The sequence below is a fragment of the Camelina sativa genome, chromosome 2, assembly GCF_030686135.1.
Source record: "Camelina sativa cultivar CO46 ecotype springtype chromosome 2, ASM3068613v1".
In the NCBI taxonomy this organism is placed as follows: Eukaryota; Viridiplantae; Streptophyta; class Magnoliopsida; order Brassicales; family Brassicaceae; genus Camelina; species Camelina sativa.
Window position 1 is genome coordinate 19,324,510 of NC_141881.1, and position 25,732 is coordinate 19,350,241.

The window sequence follows — 25,732 nt, forward strand, 5'->3', positions numbered from 1 at the left end:
AACAATTTTTCATAATCAAATAATCACTCATTTTAAATATATTATGATTTTTTTTGGGTACTAAATTTATTAATAATGATAAGGGTTATTGTCTCATTCCTTTTTAATAGCACATTGATTAATGTACAATTAAAACGTATATTCCTATTTGGTTATCAATATTTCCATTTTTTAAGAATAATTACCCTAAATTTTGAGATTAATTAGTTTACAAACTTAGATATTTATAAATAATCACACATCATGATATCCCCTAATTTGTTGTCATTTTTATATTTAATTATAAATATATATATATATATATATATATATAAATCTATATTTAATTGGGAATTAAGTTTCCTTTAATGAGTTGGAGATAATTCATGGGTAATATATTTCTTTTTATAATCAATTATAATAACTATTGAAAGCTTGTTATTTAAATTATTATGGTAATAATACTAACATAAAAATAACTTGTTAATAAGTTATATGTTCTTTATTTTTATTAACTTTATATGTTTTTATGGCCTTTTTAGAATATTTTACTTATATTGATTTTTATATTGATTTCTTAAAAATAATATAACTTTGACTTTTATATTTGTAAGTAAATTTTAGTGAAATTTTGACTTAAAATAGTATGTAATTATTTTAATAGTTTTAATATGTGATATTTAAATTGTGTGAGAATTGATGACATATCTAATTATTATTCAGTTAATTGTTTTTTTTATATAGTGGCATGTTAATGTAATTAAGTAGAAAATTTAAGGGGTTTTTTGCTAAATGTGTCTCGAGCTCTCTGGCGGCGACACATCAGCTTTTTCAAGAGAGTGTTTCTCTATTAATATATAGGGGATTATTGTTTCGATAGTATGGTTTTTTTTTGTTTCAAATGTTTATGTTTTCTTATTTACATGAAAAAATTTCTAATATGTTTATGCTTGAATAAGGAGGTATATTGGATTGAAGCCACTCGAACAAATTAAACCGAGAAAATTGTCTTAAGAAAATTTTCATAACATGTAAACTATGTTACCCCTTTTGAGAAGCACCTCAGGTTTTTATTTATAATTGAACTTAGTGATTTTATTTGTAAGTTTAAAATACAATATCAATGGTGTTTACAAATCCAAGAATGTTGTTTTTCCATTTCAACTTTACAGATTACCATAAACACAAGGCATAAAGCATAAACATATGGTTCCAAGGCATTGGAGAACTTAAGAGACACTTTTAGTTTCAGATTTGTTCATTTTAAAATTTGGGGGCTATATATGTTGCTCTGAGATTCGAATTTTCTACCGAAAATATCAATGGTGTTAACGAATCGGATGAAGAGAGAAGGTTACTTAGGTTGGGCTTAATTCTCTGACTTTCATGTCATTGTTTATGATTTAATTGAGTGTTTAGTAGAACAACATGTAATTGTATAGTAGATTTGTGTGTCCATCCACACAACATATAGCATAAGGTGTAGACATGTATGTCCTATAATGAAAATGTTTAATAATACAGTTTATAAAACTAATTACAAATTGTAAATTCACATTGTCTGCTTTATTTTTATTGAATTTGTGTGTTATTTAAATTTATATCAATCAAATAAAACAAAACAAAATGATGTTTATACATTTAAGAAATAAATAGTAATTATTTATTTTAATTTTATGTATTATAAAAATATTTCCATAGACATTTCTATTTTTGAATATCAAAAATAAAATAAAAAATGTTGACAAATTATTCCTGATAAAATAGAAGATGGGACGGTTTGTAATATATTCAAAATCTCCATAGACTTATCTATTTCAAATATCATGACTAATTATAGCGGGTATAATGTAGAAAAATTTATACATTACTCATGTGGTTTCTTGGAGTGAGTTTTCTACGGGCCAAAAAATATTAAATTCGTTACTGGACAAACATATCGAGATGGGTTTCACAAGTGTTTTGAAAACACTTTAGGTCATTCGATCAAAAAATTTAATTTTTAGCACTTTTCCAGTTTGATAGTTTACGGGTTTAATAATAATTAATCTAATTGATCACTAACTCGGTTCTTATTTGATCATGATCCACCATCACGTCAATCCAAATTTCTTCATGCAACCGCTATTACTTCAACCTAACATTCACAAAATGAATACTCCCTCTGTTTCATATTAAGTGTCATTTTAGGATTTCTCACACATATTAAGAAAATTATTAAATTTTATATTTTATCCCTTATTAATTAATTATAAAATTTTTTCTATTGGTTAATGCATTAAATTAGTAGGGATAAAATTGGAAAATTTACCAAACATCTACATTGGAAATACAAAGTGACACTTATTTTGAAACAAAATTTCCAGCCTAAAATGACACTTAATATGAAACAGAGAAAGTATAAACAAAAGATCTTAGTTTCCGTAATAAATGTTATACCCTCTAATTATATGTTACCTATCGAAAAGCAGTACTCTCAACTATGGAGTATGAAACTATTTTTACAATTGTTTTACATATAGATTGATTTGTCATATATTACTTTCAAATATATTATTTTACTACATTTTACAAACTAAAACAAACTAACATTTTTAAAATAATTTTAAACTATATACAAACTTAGTTTATGAAATCTAACCCCGCACGTACGTGCGGGTCTGAATCTAGTTATATAATAAGATTTGTGATGTGATTTTTGAATACATATGTTAAAGAGTCATGTGGTCATAGTGTAGTACAACTTAAGTTTAATAAAAGGTACCAAAATGTCAAGTTGTATTGTTTGGGATATATTTAAATACAATAATCAACTTTGATTACACTATACATTCTACTGGTAATCATTACAAGAACAAAAATAAAATGAATTAAACTAAAGAAAAATGTAAAATGGAATAAATAGTTCTTGAGAAGTAAAAAGAAAAGATGCAGAGAAGAAACAAAATAATAAATGGTAACCAAACAATAACAAAATCTTTAAAAATATATTAAATATTATATAAATCAAATTTCAATGGAAATACTAATACTACGTACTTTTAATGTATATATAATGAAGTTTACATTTGATTTTAGAATACAATTTGTGAATTAAATTTTATATATTTAAATTTAAATATTAATAATTAATATTAGCTTACAATAAATATTTTAAGAGTAACTTAAATTTTTTTTTTTTTTTTGTTTACAAAAGAAACATCTCTTAAATTTATTTTACTATTCATATAATTTTCCAAATAAAACCTTAAGATTAATTTAACATGAAATTCATATCAAATATATTTTTCTGGGAATATAATGTGAAAATATGAAAATTATTATATTATAAGACTGAAATATTATTAATAAACATAATTTTTTTAGTTTAAAATAAAAATGTATTTGAATATTTTTTCCTTTTTTGGTTCCATTTGTTCATTTCTATGTGTTTTCTGACATTTTATCAATATATGAATTGGTCATAAGGCCCATGGGGGTCCAATGGGCTTTGTATCAATCAAATTGTACCGACCAAATCGATCATATGACGCGTCTTCGTCTTCTTCTTCGTCTTTCGACTTCTCTCAACCATCGCCGCCCTTAAGCAGAGAAGAGTTTCACATATAAACGAAAAATTCCCTTCGAGTTCGAGGAACCAATTAAGAAACCACAAGTCGACAACATGGAGAACGGAGATATTCCAGAGGACGCCAACGAGCGTAAGCAAAATCAATCATTTTTCAAATTTTCTTGTAGCTTCATGTGTTCTTCTTTCTGGGGTTAACCTAATTTGGGTTCTTGTTTGTTTGTTTGGTTGGTTGGTGGTGAATAATAGATTGCCCAGGTCCTCAATCTGAAACTGCTGGAAAGTCAGATTCTTGTGCAGGTTGCCCTAATCAGGAAGCTTGTGCCACTGCTCCCAAGGGACCTGACCCAGGTTCGATTCTCACTTGAGTCTCTCTTTTGTTTGAGTCATAGTTAGGATTCATCTCACTAGTTTCTCTTTTTATTGTTGAAATTTCTGGTTTTGATGATTCCTCTAGTTTCTTCTTAGCCAAATTGAGATGGGTTTTGTGTCGATGTGTTGTATGAACTTGTATCTTCTTACATCATATATGCTCGATTGCTTCAGGATCTGTTTGTTATTTGGAAGGTTCATAATAGATTTGGAACTGTAGAATAGCTCTGTTTGAAGTTGCTTCCTTTTACTGGCTCTATTTACTGACTCCATATTGTTATGTTGAGAGTGTAACACCATGTGATGATTGTAATGCTAATGTTGATTTAAGCTCCATATTTGTATGTGTTTGAGTTGGAGATTCACTTGGTTACTAATTGAAGTTACGCGGGGATATCTGGGCTGACGTTTTTTAATTTCTGTAGATTTGGTTGCCATAGCTGAGAGAATGAGCACTGTTAAGCACAAGATTCTGGTTTTGTCTGGCAAAGGTGGAGTTGGTAAGAGCACTTTCTCAGCTCAGCTCTCGTTTGCCCTGGCGGGTATGGACCATCAAGTAGGTCTGATGGACATTGATATATGTGGTCCAAGCATTCCAAAAATGTTAGGTCTTGAAGGGCAAGAGATTCACCAGAGTAACCTTGGTTGGTCCCCGGTTTATGTGGAAGACAACCTTGGTGTCATGTCCATAGGTTTCATGCTCCCTAACTCTGATGAGGCTGTGATCTGGAGAGGCCCACGCAAGAACAGCCTTATCAAACAGTTCTTAAAAGACGTCTACTGGGGAGAAATTGATTACCTCGTGGTTGATGCCCCACCAGGAACCTCAGATGAACACATCTCCATCGTCCAGTACCTTCTACCCTCGGGTATTGATGGTGCCATCATTGTCACGACACCTCAGGAAGTCTCTTTGATTGATGTCAGGAAAGAAGTGAGCTTTTGCAAGAAAGTTGGAGTCCCTGTGCTAGGAGTCGTAGAGAATATGAGTGGTTTGTCTCAACCGTTAAAGGATGTCAAATTCATGAAGCTGCTGACAGAAACTGGCTCATCCAGTGACGTAACCCAAGACGTAATCTCTTGCCTAAGAGAACATGCACCAGAGCTTCTCAACATCGTGGCTTGCAGCGAAGTGTTTGACAGCAGCGGAGGAGGTGCAGAGAGAATGTGTCGGGAAATGGGAATACCATTTCTTGGGAAAGTTCCTTTGGATCCACAGCTTTGCAAAGCAGCTGAACAAGGTAAGTCATGCTTTGAGGATAACAAGTGTTCTGTTAGCGCACCCGCGCTTAAAAGCATCATAGAGAAAGTTGTTCCTTCAACAGTGATGACCGAGTGAAGTAGAAGAACAAGAACACTTTGGTCAGTTCTGTGAACAGACAATGCTTTATCTTTTCTTTTCGGGTTTGTGGTTAAGTTATAGGCTGTTTGTGTAAGTTACAGGCATTGTTTCACATGTCGACTAAGATATTTATAATGAGGTTGAACCCATAAAGTCTTGTTCAGTTTAGATGATTGAAATTGATCCAAAATTAAACCAAATATTAAGTTAGTTTATAACAAGGTTGAATGTAAATATAACTGAAAAAAGTAGATATATCTTATATGTATCCGAAAGCGAATGTAAATCTAAATTATATGATCTTCATCGTCTCTCGTAAATATGGAACCATAAGATAAAATTTGGTCCCAAAAGAGTTCATAAATCTAAAGCACCTTCAACCACAGCACCAAATTTGGTATTTTAATCACATTAATTTTGTGACAAAATGTTCAATTTTTCCTCTTTTTAGGGTCCGAATGGTAACCGTGGTTTTAATAGTGCGGGACAAAAAATCTGCTAGTGCGGTACGGTTCAACTGTGCTGTGTACGGGACAAATGTATTTGCGGGAAAAGTGCGGTTATTCTAAAATAAGCGGTACAAAATAATGTTTGATTGGTGAAAAAAATAACTGCCGGTTCACAATAATATTATATATATGAATAGATTTTTGTTGTTATTAAAATAATTATATGAATAAACTAGTAAATTAATTATTATTTATTTTGTTATTCATAATTTATTAAATTTAGAAACAAATTTTTATAACATGTTTTAACAAATTCAATATACCAAAATATCACATGTTACTTCAATATTTATCCAATAATAGTGAAATTAAAATATTATATTATTTTAATATTATCCTACTATATTAATTGGGAAGTACAAATATAAAACTAACCTTAAAATGTGTAAAAAATTACATTCAATTACCATTAAAAAAATTTCATTAAGATTAATTAATTAAAAATAGAAAAACGAGGAGAGATCAAAAATAAAATAAAATCAAGAAAAGTTAGAAAATATATTCAAATCAAAACTACTTTGTACTTGAAAAAAGAATAAAAAAATAAAAATTAACAGCTAATATTTTTAAAAAATATAGATAATTATTAGTTAAAAAATTATTTTCTCTCTCTAATAAAACTATGGACGGAAATTACTACATATTTTTTAAAAAAATATAAACCAATTAGAATTTCCGAAACTAGGATTTTATATCCAAGTAGACAATAAAATTATTTTTAATAACTAAATTTCAAAGATTTTATTAAGATTTCAAATTATGATTCTCCTATCATATTTCTTTTATTTTATTTATAATTTTTTTGGAATTTTCATATAATACTTATGATTAATAAATATGCATAATTTTTTCTGCATATTTTGTTATTTGAATTTTTTAAATTGAAGATATATTGCTCTTTTTAAATGTAAAAGATATATATATATATATATATATATATATTACTTAATCTATAAAAAAAAATGTTTGTTTTAATTTCCACATTGGCGGGTTGGTAAAACTAAATTTATATAGTTGATAAATTAATAAATTTCTTTTCTCACAATTATAATGTTAAAGTTACTACTTCATATTTCACAAATATTGATGCAAATACAACAAACAAACAATATAAAACTGTAATATACATCAAAAATAAAATAATATAATATTTTAAAATAAATGATATTAAAAAAGACAGATATAGATTTATAAAACAATTAAAAATAAATATTATCTCAAACAAAATAGTTTTTCTAAAGATATATAACAATAATTTTTATTATTATAATATAAATTTAATTGGGAAGTACAAATATAAAACTAACCTTAAAATATGTAAAAAATTACATTCAATTGCCATAGAAATTTTTTATTACGATTAAATAAATAAATATAATTAATTAAAAATAAAAAAACAAGGGGAGATCAAAAATAAAATAAAATCTAGAAAAGTTAGAAAATATATTCAAATCAAAACTAATTTGTACTTGAAAAAAGAATAAAAAATAAAAATTAACAGCTAAATATTTTTAAAAATATAGATAATTATTAGTTTTTTTTTATCGTCTGGATTTATTATTGATTGCAGGTTATTGAGAACTATTACATATTATTCTACCCTCCTTCTCTATGCTCACCTTCCTTCAGTTATATGTAGAACCATGGCAAACAGCAATAATTGTACATTAGTACTGGAGATCATCTGTAAATTTGCCTCATTTAATCTGCACAATTAATAAATCGCATTATCTGGGGCTCGAACCCCAGACCTCCTGGTGTAGAAGCATTAATGAACCCTAGGCCAACCACTGAGCCAAGGGGGCTTCCACGATAATTATTAGTTAAAAAATTATTTTCTCTCTCTAATAAAACCTTGGACGAAAATTACTACATATTTTTAAAAAAAAATATAAACCAATTAGAATTTCCAAAACTAGGATTTTATATCCAAGTAGACAATAAAATTATTTTTAATAACTAAATTTCAAAGATTTTATTAAGATTTTATTAAGATTTTATTAAGATTTCAAATTATGATTCTCTTATCATATTTCTTTTATTTTATTTATAATTTTTTTGGAATTTTCATATAATACTTATGATTAATAAATGGGTGAGTTACTAGAATATTGCATAAAAGCTTCCTTATTACAAAAGTAACATACAATTGTTTGTTATTACTAGACTAACCCATTGTACCTATACTACCCCTGAAATTAGTGTTGGAAAAAAACGTAATTACCACTAATGCCATTAGAAAAAAAAAACATTGGAAGTTGGGACTAAGTCTACCGATCCTTTGATGGTAGATTTATACACGTGGACTGATTAAAGGTGTACGTCAGATATTTTTGGTACACTTAGTTGTAGTCTTGGTACACTTATCGGTCACTGTAGATGGTACACTTAGTTGTAGTGTTGGTACACTTATCGGTGGACGTACATGAAATCGATTCGGTAGATTAAGTTGGTAGAGGAATTTCCCTTTGATGATAGACTTTTGTTTTTAGCGCGTGTAGCGGCAAACGTAAAAGGGTGGGAAGATATTTATGGTAGACTAATGGCCTGTTGCGACAGATTTTTGCGACAGCCTTCTCTCCTTACAGATATTTTTGGTATACTTGTTTGTTTTTTTGAAATAGTTTTCGGAGTGTGATGGTAGGTTTCTTGTCCGTGGTAGATTTAGTAAGCATTTCTGACAGCTGTAAAGTCTTACCAGAATAACACGAATTTGTTTGAGCTGTCAAAGACAGTCTAGCGTTGCGATAGACTTATTGGAGGTAGATCTAAACACGTTTGCTGTTCTTCCGATCTATGGTGTTCATGTAATAACGTTTGTAGCAGATTCATCAATCGTATTCTGTTTGTCGGCCGGAGCAAACGTCTTTTTCCTAATCTGTTTCGTTAATCTTTCCTCTGGGTTCATCCATGGAAGAGCTAGATATCTGTTCGAAAATCTATATAACTCACTTTTTATAGGTTTTTAATTTAGAAATCAGATGTTGAGATGAAAATCTATAATAGTTGAGTAAAAAACCCACAAGTGAAACCAAAAAAATAGACATAAGTCGTGAAAAAATAAAGTGAGGCAGGGAAAATTAGGGTTTTCAGTCGTATGTTAGAGGTAGAAAACGAGGATATTCTGGTAATTTCGGGTTCATTAAACCTAAAATCGAACGTGTACGTACATATAAACGTGTACGTACATATGAACGCATACGTACATAATGTTCTTGAGATTAGAGTACGTACATAACGTTCTTTTGCTTAGTGTAGGTCCATAAATCCGTTTTAATGAACAATATTATTGTAATTTTGTAGTCATCTTCAACAAATCTTCTTCTATAACCCTAGCTAATATTGTCGTTGTTGTTCACCGGAAATGGAACAAGTAAGAGATGTTACTAGAAAAAGTAAGAGATGTTACTAGAACAACCTATGTAATTCGTAATTATTTATTTATCATATTTTCGAGAGGTAATGAACAATAACCATACAAAATTACATCCACGTTATAGTTAATATTATTAATTAGTAAAAGTATTTAGTTAGTATCTATTATAATATACATTTGAATTATTTAAAAAGTAGTGGTTTCTATTCTTGGATGTTCGTTCGTTACGTTCCATTATAGAGGTGATGCTATAATGACATATTTCTTCGTCGAGATATTACTAAAAAAGTTGAAGATCTGAATTGTGAAATTTTGTTTTTTTCTTTTTCTTTTCCTCCTAAACTATACAAGGGTTATAGTAGATTCTATATGTCAATATGAGAACACAACAAGAATCATTCAACTATATTCTAATCGGACAAGACCGTGCTGATTTTGATTTTTCAGTGCTATTGGGAGAGAAAGAGAGATTAGAGAAGAGGCGTTTCTAAATGAAGACCAATCTTTTGGATAAACGAAAACCAACTAGATATACAGTACTTTCAATAATACAATATATAAACAAACATACTCCAAAGTAGAACAAGAATGGAGATCATCTCAAGAATCTGATTATGAATTATATGAATCAAAGCTGGTGAAGCAGAAGATGTCATCTCAAGAAGCTGATTATGTAAACGTCCGTTGCTAACTAGAACACCACCCGCGGGGAAAATGATCCTTCTTTCAGATTGATCTTCCTCCAAATTGATTTCATCTCCTTCCCAATCTGTTACCTGAGAAGATAGAGACTCGTTCTCTCAATAAACTTTAAAAAGAGATCATGATCATTAGACTTAGGGCTTTGTTAGATTCCTAGGCAAGCTCTATCTTGTTATTTGCCGATTTTTAAGAACTCTTTATTGATGAAATGATATGGTAACAAGAATGGCTTCGAGACACAGTGTATAAAGATTTCACCAACCTTTCCTCCGGCTTCATGAACACATATCATCCCAACAGCATGATCCCAAGACTACATGTTTTCAAGACAATCTCTTAAGAGAAAGAGAGATAAATAATACTCGATACAACAACATAAGAAAGAGATTTTGCTGTGCGTAGATCCGGATCAAACAATCTGAGTACCTTTATTGTTCGCTGAGTTTTGGTTCGGAGAAGGAAAACCGATGCTCTGCCTGAAGCTACCACCATATACTTGCACAAACTGTACACACAAATAGGGAAAGTTAACTGAGTGGGAAATGTTAAAAATTTGCATACAAGCAACTCGTAGATAGTTTCAGCTCTAAAGAGGTAAAATTGTTCATTACTATTTTTTTTTGTATGAAGAACTTTAATGTGTGTTTTAGTAGATAGAAAATTAGTAGATACCTTCCACAACATGTGGGCACCAGAATGATATCTTCATGCTGTAATTCATCTGAAGCTATATTTGCAGCGAAGAAACCAGAGAGAGGAAGTGATTCCCAGGTTTGGCTTTCTTGTATACAATACCTTGCTTTGTTCACTAAATCACAGGAATCAACAAAACACCTTGTCCAATCACCGCTTACTTTGCCAGAGATATTTTGTAACCCCTTGGTCCACGTTCCACAGCCAATATGCGAGATCATTAGAGTTCCGGTGGATTGATCTGATAAATCTCCTGGCCAGTTTGGACATCCCATAACTCCTAGCACAATTTCATTATCTACAACAAGGGCCAATCCTACCTGAGATTTATGCATATGAAATTTATGACGACGAAGAGATATCAGAAACAGAACAAAACAACATGAAACCTCATATCCAACTCATATATATGCATAAGAGAAATATATATCTTGTTCATTGCTCAGCCGTGCTTTTGCAAAAAGAAAGTAAGTAAAGCTAAGCAAGAAAGTTTTTTGAGGATATATCAAATTATCAATCCCAAAAGATGGTTTTTGTAACTCTCACACGGAACTTTTTTAAGACTCTGAAAGGAAATGAAAAGCACAGAGGTATGTCATATGAGAGATACCACATATAAAGCTTCATCTCCTTTAAGAAACCCCCTTGTGCCATCAATTGGATCCAAAGCCTGCAGAAAATCAATGGAAGTGAGTTGCAGACAGTATGGAAAATTATCGTATCATCTAGGCACAAAAGATATATGTGCATCATTTTATATTCTTCGACTTCGCAAAGACACATAAATCGAGTATTACACATTTCTTAGTTCAAGTCTAACATTCCAAGATTTACAAACTTCTAAATGACAATCAACTGTGGATGGTAAATATCTAATCTACTGAGATTACCTTTGACAAAAAAAGCTAATGGCGGAAGATGATATGGTCTTATCTTTTGAAGATATTATGTAAGACCACAACATATGAAACTTAGAGAAACCTTCAAACTATGCTACGTATAACATACCCAATAAGTAGCTGGTTTGTTGCAAAACGCATAGGCATCTTTGCCACCTCTGTCAATTGCTTCTAGTACATCAGCATCAGACAAATCACTGTCTCCAATGCTTGTTTTTGATTTGACTTCACTTACCACAGAGCTTACGAGGTTATTAGCATCAATAGACGGTTTGACGACGTCGGCTGCTCATTCTTGCTCACAGACTCAGTTTGTGACGATGCCGGCTGCTCCGGTTTAGCTGCAGGGGGTTCCGGTTTAGGTTTCGGTTTAGTCTTCCCAGCACGGCCAGGTGCGAATCTACGGGTTTTAGCAACCTCCTTTGGCTTGGGTTCATCATCAAAGTCCATATTTTTTAGCTTTTTGCTTCCTGTGAAAATTGCAATTAAGGGTTTTAATTCATCAAACGAAACAAAGACTGATCAAACCCAATACGTAATCATAACAAAGATTCAAACTTTGTCTAAATCACTATTTTAAAAACCAATACTTTCAGAAATCTTAATCGATAAATCTTGAACTGTTACAAACTGAGATAGAAACGAAAAGTGTGCACAAGAAAGAAAGAAGGTAAAAACCTGTAAATCAAGAACAGAACAGAAGAGAAGATATAGTCACACTCCTCCGGTCAAAAGAGAAACGTCGGCGAAGAAAGTGAAAGACTGAAAAAAAAAATTGAAACCTTTAAGGTTGAAATCTCTCCTCTGATTGACATCTCCCAAAGAAAAGAGAGAGAGGAAACCCTAAAAGAAAAAAAATTGAAACTTTATTTGGTGGAGAAGTGAAGCTTCTTTTCTTGCATCCGGGAATTTATCAGAGTAAAGGAGGATTTGACAAAAAATCAAACAAACATCGATTCAAAAAGAAACAAAAACAGGGAAACAAGAGCAAGAGCATAAGATCTCAAGTTTTTTTTTTAGAACAAATTTAATTATAAATGGCATAAATCGTAATAAAACACACAATTCAGATATAGAAGTAATTTGCAAACTTTTATGTGTTATTCTAGTAAAACAGAAATCTCAACGTGTTAGTCTAGTAATAAACCTACTTTTATGTAATATTCTAGGTAATTTCCCTTAATAAATATGCAGAAATTTTTCTGTATATTTTGTGATTTGGTCTTTTTAAATCGAAGATATATTGCTCTTTTCTTTAATGTAAAAGATATATATATTACTTAATCTGTAAAAAATGTTTGTTTTAATTTCCACATTGGCGGGTGGTAAAACTAAATTTATATAGTTGATAAATTAATAAATTTATTTTCTCACAATTATAATATTAAAGTTACTACTTCATATTTCACAAATATTGATGTAAATACAACAAACAAACAATATAAAACTGTAATATACATCAAAAGAAAATACTATAATATTTTAAAATAATGAATATTAAAAAAGACATATATAGATTTATAGAACAATTAAAAATAAATATTATCTCAAACAAAATAATTTTTCTAAAGAAATATAACAATAATTTTTATTATTATAATATAAATTTTTTAAAAAATGTTGATCCATGCTTTAAGCACGGGATATCTTCTAGTATAACAATGATATAAGAAGAAAGAGAGGAGAATAGATAGCTTAGGTAGATGTATATATGTTGGAGAAAAATAACAGATATATATTATTTTTAATAATAATAAAAATAAAATATATAAATATAGTATAATCCTTTGCGTTTTCTTCCGACCGCTGGTAAATAACCTCTTTGTATTTGTATAGCGGTCCAAGGCATTTTCTCTTTCCAAAAAATGCACCCATCTATTTCTTTTGTTTATTTTGCAAAACAACAAATTCATAATAATAATGATGAATGGTGACTATGTGCGTTATTCATAACTTTTTTTGTCAATTCCGCAAATTATATGCTTCCATTCAGGGTCTTAATGTCCAACCACAACGCTAAATTTTTACATGAAAAAAGCATCCTCTAATATAGTATTCTATTATTAAATTTAAAATTCTCTTTGTGATTATTAATTTTAATAAATACTATTTATTCTTATAACTGAATAATTATAATTGTGACATTCTTTTTTTTTTTGATATAAAGTGACATTATTTCTTTTTTGTTCGTTAAAGCTATTTATCAATTTTTGTATTAATTGTCAAGATATAGATTAATCTATCTATATACGGTTTTGGGTTCCCACAACGAATAAGACAGACCAAGAAAACCCTAGCCGCTAGAGAGAGAAAGAGAGAGAGAGGGAAATTCGCCGGCTTCGTTCCGCCTCTCTGGTTGCCCTTCCGGCGCTGGAGAGGGCTACGTTCTTTAGTTCTTTTGTAGTTCCTTTGTTGTCTTCTCCCGCTCCTTGTCTTTCTTTCGCCGGCGGTTGGGTGCCTCTCGATGGTGGTGGTTGCGGTGATTTCCCGGCGAGTGAAGCGAAGTTTCTGTGGTGGTGGTTACTGGTGAAGACTCTGGTGCGATGTTGGAGGACAGCATCGAATCTATGGCCAGATCTGGCGAATCTGGGTTGGCGACTTCGCTTGCTGGTTCCGGCAGTTTTGTCTCTGGCGGTTTGTTGGCTTCGGTGAGCAATGAGAGATGAAGCTTCTCTTCGATGAGCTTTTGCGGTCGGGTTTGGGTTCTTATTCAGATCCTACCTCCTATTCCAGCCACGACAGTGTCTTGCAGCAAGGAGCGGTTTGTTTTTGGTTTAAGTCCGGCCAAGGAGTGTGCCTTGTAAAACGACGGAAGTGATGTAGCTCCTCGTTCTTGCACTGTGAGGTGATGATATGTTATTCTGTGTTCTCAATTTTTAATCTTTAGAAGATTAGCATTCTGGTTGTTATTTGGTTAGTTCGGAGAAGCAGCTATTTCGTCAGTTTTGCCTCACGACTCTTGGTCGGTTCAGTCGGATGTATTGTCTGTTTTTAGGTTTAGGACCGGAACAGTGAAAGCCGGAGAGACCAAGCTCTTCTGATGATGCGTCTTTGGGTGTTGAAGCTATTGGGACAAGTTCTAGATGTCGATCTAGAGGTTCTCATAGCTGGGATTTGATCGTTTTCAGTAGTAGTTTTTTGGCTTTCTCTGTGTTAGTATTTGTTTTCGTGTCATTAGGTTAATTTAGGTGGTTTAAGAGATGATTTCACACCGAGTTGTGGTGTGTTATCTATCTCACCGTGGTTAAAAAATGCAATGGTTCTCGATTAGGTAGCGTTGGATCCGCCTAGTGTTCCAGAGTTGTACTTGATCAACCATTGCATTTGTTTTGGTCCAAGTCTTTAGAAGTGAATGTAATGTGCCTTTGATTTGGTTGTAATACTTTGGTTAATGGAAAGTTGATGTTGAGCCAAAAAAAAAATATTAATCTATCTATATAAAGGGGAAAAATGCCAAAAAAAACCCAAAGTTATTTTTATTTAGACGTTTAATACCCAATGATTTTAGATTGGAATAAAAATACACCAAATAATAAAAACGTATTATTTAAAACCTAAAATAATAAGTGTTGTTATTTTCACACCCACGATTTTTCAACAAAATCAAAATTCTAATTTTAACTTGGTTATCTAATTAATTATTCATTTTAAATATAAAAAATTTCAGTTTTCTGTTAACCATGTCATACCAAAAATTCACCCCGGTTATCTCTCTTCCTCCTCTTCCTCTCTCTAATAGTCCTGGACTCTTCGATCACCAACCAAAAGTTAAAAAAAAAAACATAGATGAGGACTAACTCAAATGAAACAATCAAATCGGATACAAGAGAAGCTCTCCAATCTTCCTCACCTCTTATTTTGTACACATGGCTATTCAATGCAATGATCAAGCACATTAAACATGAAAGCCACAAAATAATTGCAATAATTCATGGCCTGATTAAATTGATTTTTCACACATGAACAACACACGATTATGATATTGTACAGATTGTCTTCCGTGCAGAAGCTAAAATGATCATTGACGATTAGATACATTCCCAGCAATAGAAAAATCCAAATCTAAAGAGAGAGACTAGAAGATGACGATTAGATACTACGGCTTGCGGCGGGATTCGCTAACTCCGGTCAAAGGTTTGATGTTGAGGTCGTAACTGCAAAGGAATCGTCTTTGTTAGCGTCGGATCTAATAGGTGGGGATTGTGTCTCCGGTGTACCGCCTATTTCAGAATGAAGATGGGTTGGTTGGGGAAGATATTTAGTGGAACGAACAGAATCGATGAAGATGGTGGAGAAGAGAGGATGAAGATAAGAATGGAAATGATTCTGTTCGTTCCACTCAACTAATATGGTATCAGAGCAGAATTAGTTGAGATTAAAACCCCAAGAACAAGCTTCCATCGCCGATTGATCAATCCTGGTTTTTGGGTATTATCGAGCAACGACGATTAGAGAGAGGAAGAGGAAGAAGAGAGATAACCAAAGTGAATTTTTGGTATGACATGGTTAATACAAAATGAATTTTTGGTATGACATGGTTAATACAAAACCGATAATTTTTATATTAAAAATTAATAATTAATTAGATAACCGGGTTAAAATTGGAATTTTGATTTTGTTGAAAAATCGTGGGTATGAAAATAACAATATTTATTATTTTGAGTTTTGAATGACACGTTTTTATTATTTGGTATATTTTTATTCCAATCCAAAACCATTGGGTATTAAACGTCCAAATAAAAATAATATCGGGTTTTTTTTTGGCATTTTCCCCTATATAAAGTTGGTTTTTTCTCTTCTCCTTCCTCCACCTCATCACTTCTTATTTTTTATTTTAACAAATTAATTCACATCATTAAAGAAACATAAAAACTAAAGTTAATGCATCAATAAAATTATTCATTTTTATGATTATTAAAAACAATAATTTACAGTTTAAACAATAATATAAACGAAATTAGAAATTTCAAAGTAAAATATGAATAAATATTACATAAATATAAAATTAGATATTTTTATAATAACATATAATTTGTGTAAATATTTGTAAAACGACTAGAAATAGTGGAAAAATAAAGCTATCATACATTTAATAGAACAACAAATACTTTCAATGATTAGGTAAAGAAAATAAGAAAACCCACAGAAATTTAAAGGTTTTTAAATCAAGAGGTTATTCCATTACTTTGCCGTGATTTATAAAAGAACAAAAAATAGAAGACTAAATTCAAAACATATTGAAGATGTAAGAAAGGTAAAAGTCACTAGCAATTTCTTATTAGGTCTTCCAATATGTAATTAACACCTAATTTTTATTAATGATATATATATACTCTCTTAGCAAAGGAAAACAAAAAAATCACTGACATGCGTATAAGGGAAGAATCATACCTTGGGTAAGGGGTGATAACACTAACAGATTTACCTGCCACTTTTATTACAATGATTTCGGTGCATTAAAACGTATTGGAACATGGTCAGCTGATCGCCTTTCCCCGCTACAAGTAACAAGTATGCGTACTGTACATACATAAACATACTAGTATATGTTAACATATATATTCGATCATCATTATCAATTCCCTAATTAATTAGATAAAGATCTCCAAATCCTAAACAAAACAATCTATAAATAATTTTTCTTATTGTGTCCAATATAAACATGTATATTCAGATCATCATTATCAATTTTATAGAGATCTCAGAATCCTAAACGAAAGTAATTAATGTAAATATGATTTCCTACTATATGTTGTTATCACAAATCAGAGATTACGACCTAATTTTTTGGTTCAATAAGGAAATGATTGTACTAATACACATAATTACACAACCACTAGTTCACTATATAAACAGACCATGTTAACACAAACAACATTCACAACTTACAAAACAACACTTTCATTATTTAGGAAAAAAAGAAAAAAAGTTGTATCATCTAGCTAAGAGAGAAAAGAAATGGAGGGCAAAAGAGTGGCAATGTTGGTTGTTGTAACAGTAGTCATGATGATAGGGAACCTTTTGACTCAAACAGAGGCTGTCCCATTTGAGTGATGTTATCCGATTTGTCTTAAGGAATGTAAAGCTGGGTCAAAGTTTCCAGCGTTTTTGAAATGTCCATTTAAGTGTGTGAAAACATGTCTTCTACCACCATCTCTTTCTTCCAAAAAAGTTCATGGTTCTGAATATTTCTGCAAACTCGGTTGTGCATCTCATTGTGTTTCTCATTCTTCCCTCCAAAATCTGAGTAAGTATTTTCCCTTTATTTTTCTTATTCTTCAAATGGATAACCATAGATGTAGTTGAGATTTTGATATTATGTATTTTAATTGACATAATGTTTAATGGTTTTGGTTGGTGTTTGTGTGTTATGAACAGATGTGAAAAGAGTATCAGCTTGTGTGGAATCATGCTCAAACAAGTGTACCAAGAAATGTGAGAAGTGATATTAGTATTATTCTTTATGTCTAAATAAAAAAAAATAAAAACTATTCGTTTTGTATCAATTTAATATATAAATCTAAAGAATTTTTTTCTTGCAATTCTATATATTTGTGTTACAAAGAAAATTAATTGATATAAAAGGAAAATAAAAAGCTAAATTAGAGAAAAAAAATCAACTGATACCAACTGCAGGATCAAACAAAAGCTGTATTACGAGAAGAGAATCTAATCATCCCTGTATCGTTCATGCAATATAACACATAAATAAATGCATTAGCTTAATTTAATTTTGTAGCATTTTCTAGTATTACTAATCGCAGCAAACGATGATTTTCGGGTAATTCTCCGGGAGAATTCTGCCGGCGGTTTATGACTCATGTGTTATTTAATCCTCCGTTCACTCTATAATTAGGCTATTTTATTTTACTTTATTTTCATATCTAAAACTTTTTCATACCTTTTTTTATTTTTTATTTTCTTTCTAAATATAGTGTTCTTTCAATCTCCACGTGAGAGTCTCTAAACAAAAAGCACATTTCTGCTGAAATCAGACAGAGACGATCAGATCCCATTTTGTCTTTGGCACAAGAACCAATCCCACCCAACGAGTTTTGGAAATCAGAAAATGAGCGAGCTTCCCGTGAACGCTAATAAGAAACCCAAACTCATAGAAGAAGAAGAAGAAGAAGAAGAAGAAGAAGCTAATGTGTCTTGCAGAGAAGAGCAAGAAGAAGTCCTTGTCGCTTTAGTAGAGCATCGTTCTAATGAAATCGATCGTATCAACCATCACATATCTAATTACCAAACCAAGGTCTCTCTCTCTCTCTCTCCCCCTCCTCAAAGTTTACAATTCTTTCTCGAACAGCTCTAAAGTGTTATTCTAGGCAAATTTGTATAAAATGTATCAGAGCAAAGTGTTTTTGTATTCCCCAATGATTGAAAAAAATCCCCCATCATTCCTATGGCTCCTATATTTATACATTGTAGAGAATTAATTCAACTAATTAATGATTTGATTTCATTTAAATGAAATTGTTTTGATCCTGTTTTCAATGTTGTAACTTCATGATTCATATGAACCAATAGAAATCCTAAATGAATAAGGAACCTGTATAAGCAGCAGCATTAGTCGAAGAACAAAGGTCAAAGATGAGCCAATGTACACATTTATAAAAAAGAGAGGACAAGTCATGCATAAAATATGCTCCTCAACACCAAAAGTAGTTAAATAAGGCCCCCAAAACTCTTCTTTTCTCTCCCTTCTTTCTTTGCTTTTCTACTTAAATTAATGGTTTCTTGGGTTTTCAATTTGGAGCTGTTCGAGAAAGGTATTACAGTTGTTCATGGTTCGGGCGTCAAGAAGGCCATGGTTCCACAGTTTCACCATAAACACTCTCCAGCACCTACACACACAAAAAAAAAAAAAAAAAAACTCACCTTTATCAACAAAAACAACTCTCTCTGAAACACTTGAAAATGAGAGTAAATGGAGTAAATGAGAGTCAAGTTACCAAATCAAGTGCGGTGTTCGAACCATGATGGGTCCATGTAATCTTGAGAATGCCTCACATGCCCATGGAATGTGACCATCTGCCAATACTCTGCAAAGGATCCAAAACCAGTGTCAAGCTAATGCTTATAACGAGTTAGTGAACATGGAAACTGATGTTATCTAATCGTTCACTTTTTTTTTACCAGTAGAACTCGTACAGGAACATCCACAAACCATCACACATGTGACTCTAAATTTGTATAATGTTAACTCAACATCACATGTACTGAAAAGAGATAAAACATACCGCTGCTTCCTCACAAACGAGTTCCACATGTGCATCATCTGCTTCTCATCCTTAGTCACATCAACAAAATCATCCAGCATCTGAAGAAAAAGAAGTTACAAATAGTAAAAGGAAGGATGATTATTCACTCTTGACTAGTAGAAAATCAGACAAAATGTGTTAGAACCGAAAACAAACTACAACACTGCGACTTTTAACAAATACTATATAAGCACATTAATTTGGTTATACTGTTCCATATCGAACCATGGGACTTGCTCACATATTTCCTATTCAACTCTCTACCATAACAATTTTGCTCCAATAGAACGTTTGCCCATGTCTAGTCTTCAATATTCCTTCCACTTTCACACGAAACATATATCTACCAAACTACTGGGCTTTATAGAGCACATCAGACTGTAAATAAAATTCCAAAACATACCCTTCTATCTTCAAAATCTGCCACATCATCATCAACTTCATCTTCACTATCTCGGTCAGAAAGTACTTGTTCCAGAGCCATGGGCTGCGATTGTACACATAGTAAAGTCCAAATCAACTACAAGCTTCATAAGCAAGAGAGCTAAATAAAAAAAAATAGATCACCTGAGCTCGATGAGAGTGAAAGAACTGTCTCTTCTGAAGGAGGCTACGGCTGGAGGAGAAAAAAAATTGAAAAACTCAAGTCACATCATTTGGGATTAGCAAGCTATTTGTAAAGAAACATGGACAGAAATTTTCAAGCATGAATCATATGTAGTTCAATGAAGATCAACGACGAGAGAGCGACAGCAGAGTCAAAACATACTTCCTCAAGTCCGACCGTTCTATAGATAGTTTCCTCGTTTTTGCAAACTGCAACATTGTACTTCCAGCTATCGACTGCACATAATCTGGATCACCGCATGATTGCACGTCTGCAGGACTCGTGCCCGGAGGAACTCTTTGACCAGACTCAGCACCCCCAATTCTTTCATAATGCTTTCCAGGTGGTATTCGGCTCTTCTCACTTCTAGCAGAATGAGCATCTGAAAATAAAAGTAAAAACCTGTGACAAATGATCCAATGTTGTCGAATGCACATAAAAACGTAAATTACTTGTAACTTATAAACTAAGAGAGGCTCTCATAGCAGAAGAAGCCGATACTACAAAACCAAGTAACTATCAATTCAGTCAAAGCACATACCATCAGTCTTATCCAGCACCTCGCAACCTAGTCCAAGATGAGGCCCTTGCCTTGAGCTCCGTACCTGACTCTTTTGCCTCCTCCGTCTGAATTTTTTTGAACTGTCACATATTGAAGAATTATTTATGGTCTGGAAGACTGACTGTCAAATGCTAGTAAGAAAAGTGAAGGCAACATAATAGGCCAGATAACTTACGAAAAAAAGAATGTTTGCTGCTTCGGGTCAACATCGTCCTCATTAATCTGCGTAGATTTATTTTGCGGACATATAGAATTAGAAAACTGTGCCAAGAGTAATCATCAAATTGGAAAATCTACAAAGGCCTCAAATATAACGTGGAACCAATTACTTCAAATAGGTTTGACACTCCTATACAATGAAGGACTTTATTCTATAGTCGAGCTTTTGGCCACAAAAGTTAACAGCCACAGCGGTATTATTGTGATTTTTAATTCTATTTGACGTTATTAAGGACAATAGCAAGGATCATAGTGTGACAAATAGCAACGAAACATTTCAGTTCCCTTCTTTAACCACTCAAATGTCAACAATAGATGGAGGATATTAGTTTTAATATACAATGATATTGTTACAGCCTATAAGATCTACAGCAGAGAAACTAATGATCAAACAAACAAAATGCTCCAACCTCGGAAATCATTGTCTCTGTCTTGAGGGAGACATTTACAGCCTGATATTCTTCAGTTACCTAAAAACCAAGTAGAGCAGATTAGTGGCACCCACAAAATAATAATTGAGCAAACAGCTTAACTGAATTTTGAAGTTACAAACCCAAAACTCGAAATTGAAGAGATCATGGGTTGATGGCAAGTGATATCTCAGGCCCTACAACATGATTAGGAAACAAAAGAAAAGATTGCATCACTTCAAAGACTAGTTACTACAGCTGTATCCTTGACTGAGAGGTATGAATGAGAACGGAAATGAAAGTCCACCTTGAAACTGGCACATTTTACTAAGCAGAATGGACAAGAAAAGTCTTCAGTTACTGCACATAACAAATTTATATATGTATTAGTGAACCAAATAGATATGTATATATATATATATATATAGGTACGAAACAGGTTAGGGATGATACTAAGTTACCTTCAGTCTTCTGCAATTTGTTGTTATAGTATCTGTAATTGAAAACCACATTCCGTGTTCTCAACCTATGCAATGAATGTTGAGGTTTAGAATCAACATGACGAGATGGACATTATATGTTGTACGTAACAACTTGTAAACTGACAACTATATATATTTCATTAGAGGAGGGAGTGAGGGACAGTCGCGATTCAAGAAAACTGACAGCTATAGATTAAGGGAGATAACAGACAGGTCAACAGGTTCTATAAAATTAGAAAGAACTATAAAAGATGAGGCAAGAGAGCTGAAAGCGAAGAATAAGGGTTGTAGTCTAAACTGAAGATTACCTGATAATTTGCAACAATGAAGAGGAAGAGATGTCATTATATGAAAATGAACTATAAGGAGATTTTTCTGTTGCCCCAACCTCTTCTGCAGATATGGTTACTTGCACTTGCTGCGGCGAGCTCTTCAAATAAGAAGTAAAAAAATAATAAGATTACAATTACACAATATTTTCAGAATAATGGATGGAAGTATAGCAAAGTGTGTAGAGTTACCGAGGTGAGGGGATTGCTGGGCACCTGAATCGAGACACACTTTTCCTCACTCATAGACTTTAGCTGCAACAATGGACAAGTTTTTCTGAAATTTTTCATTTTAATAATCCAGACTGAAAACTAACAGCCAAAATAAGATTCACAAAAAGCAATTACTTCCAATTTACTTTTTCAAATTACATGAAAAAAAGTTCAATCCGGAGTCTACATTTCACTAAAGGGAACAAAGAATAATAGAACACAACGGGCCGATTTACGCAATAGCCTTTACCTTTATGAAGCAAGGCTGCATTTCAACAAGAGAGACTGAGTCTACTCTCTGACCCAAGTCCATGTTGGGAGATTTCTGCCACGAGGCATAGAGCGACTGCAGAGGTATTTTGCTCCATAAGCAATGTCCTCCTATATTACCTGCTAGTCGAAAAACGCTCATGATGATAAGAGTTTATGAAGAAAGAGAATTTCATGAACTCTTATAGCAGGAGTCCCAGAACCCCTGATCCATACTATGACATGGAGAATTGGTATGCATAAATAGATACCACATTGTATAATAAAAATACCAGTTTCAGTTTGTGCAATAAAAATAGCATTGAATAAAAGGAAATACCTGAATGAATCTTGCCTGAATCAATGCCAAATTGAGAATTTTGCGCACCAGCTACAAGAAAGAAAATAATTTGATCATGTGATCTGAATACTATATGAATGTCTTTAAGTAAATATTATACACCAGTTAATAATAATCACCAAAGCTGATAAACAAGATAGCGAGTGATCCTGATTTAGACTCCAACGCAAGTCTGTTCATATCAGGGAGAAGAAAGTTGGCTTGGGCTTGACTAACTCCATCAACTCCCAGGCCACCAGTTAAGATACATGCTCGACTGAACCTATATACTGCAGAATACTATAATTTGAGAATTTCAAAAAAGAAAAATGTTAGCAATGAAAAGGTAAGTTACAAATAAGAAAGATAAATCCAAATATCTGCCAGAGGGTTCAAACTCCTACCTCAGCGACAGGCTTAGGGGAAACGAGTCTAGCCAGCAAAATATACAGAGGGAACAACTTTTGAGTTTGTACCCCAGCATCTATAGTCCCCGAGAGACACACAGTCATTTGAATTCTGCACAGCAGTAATAGATTGATTACAATCCACCAGTGGGTGAAGTCTCAAAATCTTCTTCCCAAAAACTTAGAAAGCATTCATGTCCGGAATGAATTATTGAAGTATAGTCTAATAATGAAGATTCAGCATAGAAAAAAGAAAAAAGAAAAAAGTTACCTCCTTTTATGTTTGGCCTCAATCTTATAATGCAAACATCGCTGAAGAAACAAGGGCTACACGAGAGACAGAGAGAGAAGTGATTAGGACAGCATAACAAGTGAAGTAAACTCAAAAAACTAGACTTCCATGGGAAGTAGTAGACAAATACTTGTAAAGCTAAATCCTTTTACTCATAATAATAATTATTATACAGAATACAGAAAGGTAACAAAGAGAGTGAAAGAAAGAAAGAAAGAAAGAGACATACATTCCTAAGAGCACGGCGCTGAAGGATGTTGTAGAGTTCAACAGGCTTGCAATAGGCAGCGAGGCTCTCTTCAGCAGCAACCTCCTCCTCTTCAGAAATACGCACACGGGAGTCTTCATGGCACATCTGCTCTGTGCTTCTTGAACAACTGTGATTCATCATCACCAAAACTATTTAGAGGGGGAAAGATTTGTTTTTTTCTTCAAAGATGAAATTTTTTTTAAGAAAAAAGAGACATACGAAGAGGATTCGCGAGTGATGAGAGGAATGCCTGGCATTCTCGCCTACGAGAGCCTAGATTTCAACAATACCAAACCCTGAATCACCATCATCACCTGTTAAAAAGGCTCTCACATGAGTATCATCAAAGGCGATAATTTGAACAGTGACCTTAAAAAAAAACTATGGGACTAACTAACCCAAAGCTGGGGGATTGATTGAGCTAATGATAAGGAGGTCGATCAAATCTAGAACGAATTTGCCGCTTGAGATGTGAAGAACAGATTCAAGAATTTTGTTTTTAATAAGAGATCTCCGAATCGAAGACGAAGATGAAAGATATAATTTTAAGAATAGAGATGGAGCAGTTAAAAAAGCTGAAAGGGTAGAAGAACCCTAATTGTGAAAATTTATCTTCAAGCGAGAGAATACAGACAGACGCAGGCGACTATGACAGCTTGAGAGAGAGATATAAAGAGAAAGAGAGAGAGAGAGAGATAAAGCGTTTCGGTTTGGAGAAGTGTAATTTGTTTTTGTTGAGGTGAGAGATGACTGTAATTAATTTTTTTTTTTTTTTCCTCTAAAGAAACGAAAATAACGTAAAAAAAATAAACCATGTCTTAAAAAATCTTTACCAACTCTGTCTGCTCCCTCACGTGATAATTTGTTACAGACACTTTTTTTTTATTTTTTAAATGATTTTTTGGTTTTTTTATTAGATTTTATTCTAAATTGTTATGGTGGGACACTAAACATTTTTATTTTGATCAACACATTTTAGATTTTTGTATCATGAAAATTTCGTGCTAGGAAACATTAACACACAATAATAATTTGTACAGGCATTTTTTGGTTGAGATGATAAAATTGGTTTACTCGATTTCAAAACGATTTTTGCAAGCTTCCGAGTGCGTGATTAATAAAGATGCTATCAGACTCAGAGGGGACATATTCAGATATTCTCATTCTGTTTGGTTGTTACAATGAAGCTGCTGCTGTCCCATTGTATTGAAGCGACCCTCATGTATATATATATGATGATAGATATTTGCTTAGTGTTGAAATGAGGTACTTTCTTATTATGTGCCTGTTTAATATTGGTGTCGTCAACATATTTGCCTTTTTGATGCGTATGTATGTTGATTTCTAATATGAGCTGACAGAGAGAGTGAATCAATGCAAGCTTCATGCCAAGCTCTTTCTGCTGTTTCATGTAGTTATATTGGATGTTTATACTTGCTTTGCTTTATTGCTGGAGCTTAAGAAGAAGGATCATTTCGAAGAAGAGAGATTTCATTGTGGAAAGTTGTTGATGATGATATAATGAGAAGAGAATTGAAGAAGATTTTGTTATTTGATTGATTCGAGTTTTCTACAAAATACAAATAGACCGGTTTACTTAATTGAAACATTAATTACAAAACCATATGTAAATTAAAGACTATTAAACCAAATGAAGTAGTAAATCAG

At 32.4% G+C, this 25,732-nt stretch overlaps 3 protein-coding genes, 1 long non-coding RNA gene and 1 pseudogene across 4 annotated transcripts; 2 read left to right on the plus strand and 3 right to left on the minus strand.

The window, feature by feature from the left end:
* Window positions 1–3,462: 3,462 nt before the first annotated feature.
* Window positions 3,463–5,414, plus strand: LOC104725717 (cytosolic Fe-S cluster assembly factor NBP35). The gene is made up of 3 exons (XM_010444430.3): window positions 3,463–3,680; window positions 3,797–3,898; window positions 4,345–5,414. Exons 1-3 carry the CDS (start codon window positions 3,644–3,646, stop codon window positions 5,256–5,258), a joined length of 1,053 nt encoding a protein of 350 aa, XP_010442732.1. The 5' UTR covers window positions 3,463–3,643; the 3' UTR covers window positions 5,259–5,414.
* Window positions 5,415–9,688: 4,274 nt separating this feature from the next.
* LOC104748757 (putative 3'(2'),5'-bisphosphate nucleotidase, mitochondrial) lies at window positions 9,689–10,876 on the minus strand. Its single transcript, XM_087468969.1, has 4 exons — window positions 10,521–10,876; window positions 10,275–10,353; window positions 10,111–10,161; window positions 9,689–9,922 (listed from the first exon to the last, which is right to left on the minus strand). Exons 1-4 carry the CDS (start codon window positions 10,874–10,876, stop codon window positions 9,689–9,691), a joined length of 720 nt encoding a protein of 239 aa, XP_087325095.1.
* Window positions 10,877–11,122: 246 nt separating this feature from the next.
* LOC147948871 (uncharacterized) lies at window positions 11,123–12,253 on the minus strand. The gene is made up of 3 exons (XR_015573755.1): window positions 12,119–12,253; window positions 11,550–11,910; window positions 11,123–11,211 (listed from the first exon to the last, which is right to left on the minus strand). It is a non-coding gene; the product is annotated as an uncharacterized LOC147948871 (long non-coding RNA).
* A 5,160-nt stretch (window positions 12,254–17,413) lies between these two features.
* On the plus strand, window positions 17,414–17,982 carry LOC104725727 (thionin-like protein 2; annotated as a pseudogene).
* A 998-nt stretch (window positions 17,983–18,980) lies between these two features.
* On the minus strand, window positions 18,981–24,858 carry LOC104725738 (polycomb group protein EMBRYONIC FLOWER 2). Its single transcript, XM_010444451.3, has 22 exons — window positions 24,463–24,858; window positions 24,284–24,378; window positions 24,044–24,191; window positions 23,794–23,849; window positions 23,520–23,634; window positions 23,256–23,415; window positions 23,116–23,166; window positions 22,777–22,916; window positions 22,506–22,568; window positions 22,293–22,414; window positions 21,964–22,028; window positions 21,810–21,862; window positions 21,646–21,699; window positions 21,503–21,562; window positions 21,049–21,095; window positions 20,853–20,953; window positions 20,474–20,693; window positions 20,272–20,320; window positions 20,108–20,191; window positions 19,684–19,763; window positions 19,396–19,485; window positions 18,981–19,287 (listed from the first exon to the last, which is right to left on the minus strand). The coding sequence occupies exons 2-22, from the start codon at window positions 24,319–24,321 to the stop codon at window positions 19,170–19,172; spliced, it is 1,914 nt and encodes a 637-aa protein (XP_010442753.2). The 5' UTR covers window positions 24,322–24,378; window positions 24,463–24,858; the 3' UTR covers window positions 18,981–19,169.
* Window positions 24,859–25,732: the final 874 nt, after the last annotated feature.

Excerpts from the sequence above, each read along its gene's own strand:
- LOC104725717 (XM_010444430.3), top strand. The coding sequence starts at position 3,644 with ATGGAGAACGGAGATATTCCAGAGGACGCCAACGAGC. Across the intron at positions 3,681-3,796 it reads TCCAGAGGACGCCAACGAGC|ATTGCCCAGGTCCTCAATCT; the intron begins GTAAGCAAAATC and ends GGTGAATAATAG. Across the intron at positions 3,899-4,344 it reads TCCCAAGGGACCTGACCCAG|ATTTGGTTGCCATAGCTGAG; the intron begins GTTCGATTCTCA and ends TAATTTCTGTAG.
- LOC104748757 (XM_087468969.1), bottom strand. The coding sequence starts at position 10,876 with ATGCATAAATCTCAGGTAGGATTGGCCCTTGTTGTAGATAATGAAATT. Across the intron at positions 10,354-10,520 it reads GTGCCCACATGTTGTGGAAG|TTTGTGCAAGTATATGGTGG; the intron begins GTATCTACTAAT and ends TTGTGTGTACAG. Across the intron at positions 10,162-10,274 it reads AAACTCAGCGAACAATAAAG|TCTTGGGATCATGCTGTTGG; the intron begins GTACTCAGATTG and ends GAAAACATGTAG.
- LOC104725738 (XM_010444451.3), bottom strand. The coding sequence starts at position 24,321 with ATGCCAGGCATTCCTCTCATCACTCGCGAATCCTCTTC. Across the intron at positions 23,850-24,043 it reads AGCGCCGTGCTCTTAGGAAT|CCCTTGTTTCTTCAGCGATG; the intron begins GTATGTCTCTTT and ends TCTCTCGTGTAG. Across the intron at positions 20,192-20,271 it reads TTCACTCTCATCGAGCTCAG|CCCATGGCTCTGGAACAAGT; the intron begins GTGATCTATTTT and ends GTACAATCGCAG.